Source organism: Enoplosus armatus, chromosome 20, assembly GCF_043641665.1.
Source record: "Enoplosus armatus isolate fEnoArm2 chromosome 20, fEnoArm2.hap1, whole genome shotgun sequence".
NCBI lineage: Eukaryota > Metazoa > Chordata > Actinopteri > Centrarchiformes > Enoplosidae > Enoplosus > Enoplosus armatus.
The window spans coordinates 3,982,501-3,991,717 of record NC_092199.1 but is presented as its reverse complement, the minus strand read 5'-3'; the positions used below and the strand labels follow the sequence as shown (position 1 = coordinate 3,991,717).

Below are 9,217 nucleotides of genomic sequence, written 5' to 3'. Positions count from 1 at the left end.
CAGATCTCAAAACTCAAAGCAAGCAGTCACTTGTTTTCCATTTCAGCATTTAGGTTTAAACGCTATCTGTGACTTAAGATGTGACGTTTACATTAACAGAACTGCTGAGCTCCCTGTTCATGTCGACTGTTTTCTTTATTTGTTTACTGAATAACAACAATTCTAGCATTAACATAACAGTATTTTGGTACATTTTAAATTACGTTTTGCTTCAGGTCGGATCAAGTGCAGAGTTTGTCTTAAATTAATTAAATTAATCTGAAACAGCACACACGGCTGAGTGTTGAATTAGTCATATACGTGACTCTGAAGGGTCATGTGGGAATACCCCCACTCCCCAATGTGTCGATAAACACACCTATTTTACATATTTACAAAAAACTGTTTTTAATTTTAGTAAGAATCTTAATGGGCAGTGGCTCTAATCATCTCAAGTCTGTCCTCATGTAGAAAGGTTGCTTCACTTGCTGTTGTGTAAGTCTTAATTGAATTTAAAACGTCTTACTCTGAATATACATGAACATAAGCACTTTTACAGTTTTCTAGTTTGTTTTTTTACAATAGACTATAGAGGGTTGTCTCTTCTCTTGTTTATGTTTTCAGCACTGTTTTAACATCAACCCTGGGGGATTAAAAAAAAACCATGAATGTTTCCTCTATGAGGGGTCTCTTTGTCTTATCCTGCTGCCGCAGCATGGCAGTTATTCCTGTCAGAAGTCTGTAATGTGACCTGCAGCAATCCTATTTGAGATTGACACACTGCTGCACTACTTAGCTATAGTCTCCTCTGATGGTACAGTCAAATTCACAAGACAGCGTCCTCCTTTTGTTTACATTTCTAATGGAGGGAGAGCCATATGGGAAGCTTTACTGGTACACCCACGTCAGTGTTGCCTGTATATACATTTCTTTTTCTTTTTTCCTTCTGTATTGTATATTTATATAATTTTGTTATTGTAAAAATTGTAACTATATTGTGAGAATAAAATACTTCTCCTAGGGAAAAGCAGGCTGTGAGTTTATGTTGTCACTATCTGTATAGTGTGTTGCCTGTGAAACGCTGAGGCCCTCTGGTGGTTGTACGGAGAACAGGCCACACTACTGACATGTTTTAGAGAGCAGACTTGTGAAAACAACCAAGAGCGGCCTCTTCCTCTATTTGTACAGAGTATTATTGTGTGAAATACTAAATCATGGTATTTTCAGGGGACTAATTGCAACCATCTTTTCACCCCCAGTACTGAAATCTTGCCTCTAAACAGAACTTCTCGTTTCAACACGACTACAGGATATAGTACAGTAAACAGCTCGCCTGCGCAGTCATTATTTATGTGTCACCAGACAAAAATAAGCACTGCCTCTTACAAGAAACAAGGAGGTGGAGTGTCTGATTTATCTGCATATTTTGTGGTTGCACGCTTTGCCTTGTGCTGTACTGACTGAGATGGATGTGTGCTCAGCTGGAGAGTTGCTCTGCTAATGTGTGTTGGTGTTTTCAGTTTTGGCTGCCTGGCAGAGTGATGCCACTTTACTCCAGGGCTGCAGCTAATGATTATTTTCATTATCGATTCATCCGCCAATTATTGTCACGATTAATCGATGAGTCGATGAATAGTCTATAAAATGTCAGAAAAATTGTGGAAAATGCTCATCACAATTTCCCAGAGACCAAAGCGACGCCTTCAAATTGTGTCTTTTGTCCACACGTTTGACATTTTTGCTTAAAAAATGACTGAAACAATTTACCGATTATCAAAATAGATAGAAAGCAACTAAATTTCTTTCAATCGATTAATCAAGTATTCGTTGGAGCTCTACTTTATTAATTATAACATAATTTCCCCCCGGGGATCAATAAAGTATTTCTGATTCTTATTCTGATTCTGATTATTCCCATTGAGCACAAAGAATTAGGGCTGCAGTTAACTATTGTATTAAATTATCGATTAATCTGCTTATTTTCTTGATATTTGGTCAATAAAATTTGAGAAAACTGTGAAAAATGTCAGTAACAGCTTCCTTGAGTTTCCTTGTTTAGTCTAAAGCCCAAAGATATTTTATTTAATATAATGTAAGACAAGAAAAAGCAAAAAATCCTCACATTTGAGGAGCTGGAACCATAAAATGTTTGGCATCTTATCTTGAAAATTGATTGAAATGATTCATTTTCTGTTGATTTGCTGATCTATTTATCGACTTCTCGTTGCAGCTCTACAAGAGATAGCTCCCACCTCTGGCTGCTATGTTTGACTTAAATCATTTTTGGGTAAGCCCTACGCTTGAGACTGTCACCTCTCATTAAAATAATTACAGTGCAGTCTTTCCCGTCAGAGTTACACTGTTGTTGGAGGCAGCAGTATATCTCCTGCTCACACACTGTGAAAACTGATCAAACAGCATGCAGTAGATAAACACTGAGTGGGTGCTGTAAGATGCATATTCACTGAGGGAATTAGGGAAATGTGATCAGCTTGGCTGACCTGAAAACTTCACTCTTGACTGCATGTGGAAGTTGCACAACAAGACTAAGAGTAAAGTCATGCCAGCGGCTCTGTGGGGCCCACAATAACAATGTTAACATGCTGATGTTTTGCAGTTATAACGTTTACCATATTCACCACCTCAGTTTACCGTGTCACATGTACAGCTGAGGCTGATGGGAATGTCATTAGTTTTGCAGGTATTGGATAAATGAAAATGTTGACCTGATGATGGCGCTAGATTAAAGTTAAGGGATCATGAAAGTTATTACAATTCATCCTGAAGAAGACACTTTTGCTCAAAACCACAAACGTCAACCTCATGGTGGCGCTAGAGGAAAAATCAAGAGATCTCCAAAGTCGTATAGGATACAACGTCTGAATGTCTGAACCTAATTTCGTGCCAATCCATCCAGTACATGTTAAGATATTTCACAGAATAAGTGAGAATGACCCGCCGGTGGCGCTAGAGGAAAAGTAAAGAGATCATCAAAGTCAATACGATACATCTTCTGGGGACCATGAATGTTTGTACAAAACTGAATTACAATCCATCCACTAGTTGCTGAGATATTTTAGTCTAGACCAAAGTGGTGGATCAACTGAGGCACCGAATGACACACATTGCCATCCCTATGACCAGACTGCTAGTATGGTTAAAAACACTGAGGGACTTCACCCCATAGATGATACCATTGAGACAACAACCAATATATCTCAGCCAAAATGACTTCACCTTACCGTAGGCATTATTTTCACATTGGTCTATTTGACAAGTGTCAGGATAGACTTTGAGGCTTATCCCTATTCAAAAAGCAAAAAAATAAGAGAAAAGTGTATTTATGGTATCGATACCGAAACTCTGGTATTGTGTTGGCACAAGTATCGGAAATGTCAGACAATACCAAGCCCTAGACCTGATTTTGATTTGATATCACATAAATGTTTGTTGTTATCCAATTTGTCTCAAAAAGCCTAAAAAGGTTTCTTTCAACACCCCCCCCCCCTTGTTCAGGTTTACAACGTTGTTTAATTTCACCCTAAAACTGGCACATACGTGAATGAAATTGGGCAGGTTTACAATGTTTAAAGTGTGGGTGGTTCAAAGTTATTTAGGTTCGACGTTACAGTGCTCTTCCCCTTTATTTGCCTGAGGTTAAAGCGTGTTTAGTGACAAACAGCACACCCACTGGTGCAGACTCTTCTCCGTGTTCACGACATTTTCATGACTGCAGAGAGATTTAGACACGTGTGGACGTCGGCATTCGAATTATTTTTCTTTTGCATGTCATCATGCGCTGGTTGCTGGCTGGATACTGTGGGCTTGCTTTGATCAATGTCTCAGGTAAATGTAAACTCTTGCAATATGATCAATTTAATTTGTGACTGAAAAATGAGAATGATGCAGACAATTAGTCTTGTTACTGAATAGTAACATTAGTACAGCAATATAATCAGCCTAAACATTTCTTATTGCTTTACACAGTCATTTAAGTGTCTGTTTAACCACAGCTACACTGCATACAAGCGTTTTGCATGTTATTTTTGACTCTACAATACCATTACTTCCTGGCCATCTGGGGAGAAAGAGGAAGTTGTCTCCTGAGACAAAGACTTGTTTATTTTAATATACTGTGTATGCAGAACACCTAGACCAAGTTATCCCATTTTATCAACTGACCATCAGGTTACTTTATCTCAGACTTCTAATCTGTTTTTAGAGAAAGACAATGGAGATAACAGATAAGAAGAAAAAGATGTACACACACACACATATATATATATATATATATATATATATATATAGCAAACATGATGCAAAGGTGACTTTTTATCAAACCAAAAGACCATATATTCAATTTGCAATCATTTAAAAGCATTAGATTAGACCATCAATACATACTTAATCGCTGGTCCATGATAACTCAATGTCGTCTCACTCTACAATAACAGCATGGGTGTTTAGAGCTGACAAAATTAGTCAATTGATTGATTAGTCAACCTGTAGAAAACGATTCATTTATGTAATTCATAAAGTAAAATGGCAAACATTCTCTTGTTGCAAGTTCTCAAATATAAGAATCTACTGCTTTTCCATGTTTTATGTCATTTTAAATTTTATATTTTTTAGTTTTTTTACAGAACAAGCAGTGAAAAATTATAATAATAGTACTTGCAGTCCTAATGACTGCATCCTCATGACTCTCAGCATACTCTCTGCATACTTATTTTTCAATACCTACACCACAAGTGAGGAGAAGACATGATTTTGTGATTGAAGCATGTAACCCTGAGCACATCATTTACAACAATGTTCAACATTCTGTGTAAATCTATCATCCATTACATCATCTGTGAAATTATCACCAAGATATTTGACCTCATTTATTACTTTAAGAGTATCTCTGCTTAAGTAGAACTCTTGAAAGAGTAATTTTCTATCCTCTCCACAACAAGTACATTTCTCTTCTTGCCAGCATCATATAATACAATATACTTATCACCTCCCGAAGACCGACACTGCAGGGACAGAATATAGCCAAATCATCTGCGTAGATGTTTGTCTAGAAAGATTTACAGTAACTGCTGCTGTAAGTGTTTCACAATGTCCTTCAACCGTCCTTTGTCTGCTCAGTGGCCCTAAACCAAGCCCTGATGGTCACCCAGAAGCCCCGGTTCTATGGCATGAAAACCGGCCGCTCTGTGGGCATTTACTGTCTGCACTCGCCGCTACACCTGGCGGCCAGAGTGCAGTGGTACAAGGCCCATGAGTATGACGTGGACGTTGAAAAGAGAAGAAAGATCCAGGCAGAACAAAGGATTGAAATTCGTAACAAGAACCTGACCGAAGGAGCCTATCTCTACATCCATGATCTGCGCATAGAGGACAACGGAGTGTACTTCTGCAAGATAAACAAAACATGGGGTTCTGGGACTGAACTTCAAGTTGCCAGTAAGTGGCTGGGACAACAGACACATAAAGTATGCTTTGAGTGGTCTTTTTACTGTCATTTATATACACACCGCTAACACAAATCTTTCCTACTCACAGGACCTGTTAACCTTACCCAGGCACTGTACAGGACCAAGATGAAGGATGGGCTCATTATCCTCCAGGGCCTGCTGTTGGCTGTGTGTATTGCTGCTATACTGCTACGCAAACAAACACTGGTGAGGAACAAGATGAACAAAACGCTTGAGAGTGCTGAGTTTAGTGCAGGACTTACATTAGAAGTAGATGGAATAGACCTGAGAATGTGCATAACAATATTCATGTTCAATGTCAAGGAGGAAGTAGATGAGACAGACCTGAAGACTGTAAAACACTATAGACATGTTGACAGGTCACAGTCAAAACATAGGTCTGCATGCATTTGGCTGGTGGTTTAAATCAAACCAGGAGAGAAGCAACTAATGATTATGTTAATTAATCTGTCAATAATACTTCCGATTTATCAATTAATCATAAACAAGAGCCCAAGATAACTCTTTACATTGCTTGTTTTGTCCGACCAACAGTCCAGCAACCAAAGATGTTCAATTTACAGTTTTATATAACAGAGTTAACACTGTTAGTTGGTACATTAATAATGATAAAGACTGAAAGCCAGTGGCCATTACCGGTATGAGTCTTATTTTTACATGTGTGTGAAGCTCCTAAAGTCCTATTTTAACACAGAGAGCGCTAATGTTTGTTGTAAGAGTGTGTTACTGTAACAGCTGCTGTTAATATAAAACTAAACACCTTTTAGCCAAATGTTCTGTGATGTAGCTACCGCACGTCACCATTTCCAAGTTTTTAATATTCATACTTGTTCATTTTGGTGTATTATGTCCACTGCATTTTCTCTCTTTCACGTCTTCTTTCTTTTATTGAAACAGTTGGAAAAGAGGGACAGCATATACGAGGAGCCTGAAACTGATCACATCTATGAGGTTTGTTGGGAATGTCTCTCTCTCTTTTCTTTCTTTTTTTTTTTAACAATAATTTTCATCAAAGACATTTCTTCTTTGCCATACGTGGTCATTTCCTCCTGGTTGCATTTGTGAAGACCTGTCACAGTGAACACACATCACAGCTGTGTGTTTTACATAACAATACATGTGCAAGAAAAAGACAGCAGGACAGACACACTGTCTCCTCGCACCACTGAGCTCAAAACCACAATTTTATCTTGTTCTGCCAATGCAGCCATCAGGTTTTTTTTTTCATTTATGAATATAGCCTATACAGTAGGCTATGTGGAGGCACCTCTAGTTTGTTTTTTTTGTAAGTATAATGACACAATTGCGTTGGAAAGTAGAATTTGTGGGTTGAAAATTTTGTCTTCTTGTAAACATCATAGAGGAAGAATTTTTATGTAGCACCTTTCATACGAAAATGGAGTTCTTTACATGAACCCGCAAGAACACAATTAGCAAAAGGAAGCAGACGACCTAAATACATGCAGTCAAAAAGATGGAAAGACAAGAAAAGTAGGATTTATTTTAATGTATTATAATGGAATATTGTAGTCTTAGCTTTTAGGTAAAAAAGGCACTTTGCAGACACTTGCAGGCAGCTTTAATATAGCTGTTCAGGCAGCAGCATTCAATACAAGCTGTTATTGATTTATACACTTTTTTTGAAGAGCCATAACATCTTAAACGGGACTGGAAAGACGGAGCCACATAATATGTGGATTTAATGTGCTGAGATGGGATAATTAATCGCAAGGGCGGTTTCTCTGTAGGTGCTTCTGAAACTCTGATGTGCATTTTTAAAGGCTGCAACATTCAACAGAGATATCAACACTAATAATATGAACGATATTTAAATGTCAACGACTCTGCTGTGACATTTAGCAGCTGCTTATCTCTGATTCACGTCTGAATCATTCACTATGCAAATTAAAGATGTACAGATGTGCCCAAACATAGCCATGGAGTGTAACTTTAACTTGGATTGCTCAAGGGACTCGCATAAACATGCTGACTGACTAAAACGGACTTATTTACGTCTCTCAGGGTTTGGCGATTGAGACATGTGGAGGAGGTCTGTATGAGGAGCTCTCTGTGTACGCCCAGGCGGAAGGAGCCGAGGCCCCATGGGAGTGAGAGTGAACCACGTTACACCTCTCTACAACCTCACAATAACTTACTACTAACAAGTTCTTGGTTATAAAAGTAAAAATTGTACGTCCCTAGTGTTTAGAGTCCTTAGTGGGCCCGCTCAGATGTGGAGTACAATGTTTGTAAATGTGCAACAGCAAAGTTATTCTAAAATGCTTGCTATGTGTGCATATGGGCTGTTGATTTTATGCTATTTAGTAACACTGCATTAAATAAATCATGAGACAAGAAGTCCACTGAAGTGTAAAGGAATATTCTACAGTTCAGACTCGATGGCTGATATTTTTGGTGCTTCAAGAGGCTTTTTTTTGTTGTTGTTTAAATGTAAAGTGTTGTGTATGATTTCTTTTAAACGACTTCTCTAAATATTTAAGAACATGCTCAGCACAAATCTTTGTGAGAGAAAATGTTACAGATGGTGTGCGTTAGAGCCTGAGCGAGGCCCGACTTGTTCCTGATTATATTACAGTAAAAATCTGTGTGCCTTTTGTTTATGTAAGAGGAATAAAAACAATGAAAACATTTCCATTGGCTGCAGAAAGAGTAATTTTTATTGGCTTTTACAGGTATCCATGTAAAACAATAATAAACTTGAATAAATAAACAAGTTGAACAACAAAAATGATTCATGAATAAAATGTGCTGGTTGTGTAGAATATCAACCAATCTAATAAATAGACAGCTCAATGATTAAATTAATAAATATATTTTAATAACTAGATATATAAATAAATAGACTGCTTGTAAGCAAATAAATTAACACGTTCTCCATCTTTAGTTGGTGGTGAGAAGAGATGAAACCAGCTGGTCTGCTCTCTTCAGATGGGCTTTAATTTCCTTCCTGATCAGCTCCCAGGCTTCAGCGCTGTGGCCCTACAGACAAGAATATCATCATTAAAACATGATCGATACGATAGATCGATACGATAGATCGATAGATAGATAGATAGATAGATAGATAGATAGATAGATAGATCGATAGATAGATATATAGATCGATAGATAGATAGATAGATCGATAGATAGATAGATAGATAGATAGATAGATAGATAGATCGATAGATAGATAGATAGATAGACTTACCATTTGCTCTAGAACGAGGCTTGAGAGTCTCTTGAAGTACATGTGCAGCTTCTTGTTCTTCTTCTTGTGTCCGTGGCTCCCAATCTAAATGAATAAAACGTTAAAATGATTCAAAAGTAGCTTTGACCAAACCAAAACAAAGAACCCTGATGCAGGTCTTCAAGGGAACCGGTAAGGCTACGTCAAGCCACACTGGGACTCACACAGGAGCGAAGGCCGTCGGCCTGCCGGGTTACAACGCTGAGAAAGTTCTCCACTGTGTTCTCCTCCCATGATGCAGAGCTGTGATCCTCCTCAAACAGGGCAGCCGTCTCCTCCAGAACCTGAACTGTGAAGCCAAGTTTGTCCTCAGCCTGGAAGAAGAAGAAGAAGAAGAAGACGAAGAAGAAGAAGAAGAAGTCACATTCATGCCACTTTTTCACAGCTGTTTCTAAAACTGGAAAAATAAGAACAGATATAACAGCTTTGACTTGACTTACTGGTGCTTTGGCCGCCTGGCTGTACAGATCATTAGGGAAGGCAGCAGCATCATTCACCTCCT

The 9,217-nt window shown here is 38.2% G+C and overlaps 2 protein-coding genes across 2 annotated transcripts in view; one reads left to right on the top strand and one right to left on the bottom strand.

Moving 5' to 3' along the window:
* The first annotated feature begins 3,773 nt into the window (after positions 1–3,773).
* Positions 3,774–7,577, top strand: cd79b (CD79b molecule, immunoglobulin-associated beta). The gene is made up of 5 exons (XM_070927682.1): positions 3,774–3,825; positions 5,116–5,433; positions 5,533–5,651; positions 6,363–6,416; positions 7,488–7,577. Exons 1-5 carry the CDS (start codon positions 3,774–3,776, stop codon positions 7,575–7,577), a joined length of 633 nt encoding a protein of 210 aa, XP_070783783.1.
* A 789-nt stretch (positions 7,578–8,366) lies between these two features.
* Positions 8,367–9,217, bottom strand: part of LOC139303236 (interferon a3-like) — a 1,120-nt gene continuing 269 nt past the window's right edge. Inside the window, exons 2-5 of the mRNA XM_070926979.1 lie at positions 9,156–9,217; positions 8,880–9,029; positions 8,677–8,760; positions 8,367–8,465 (exon numbers count right to left, since the gene is read on the bottom strand). The exon at positions 9,156–9,217 is cut by the window's right edge and continues 25 nt beyond it. Coding sequence (XP_070783080.1) covers positions 8,367–8,465; positions 8,677–8,760; positions 8,880–9,029; positions 9,156–9,217 — 395 coding nt within the window. The remainder of the gene's footprint in view (positions 8,466–8,676; positions 8,761–8,879; positions 9,030–9,155) is intronic.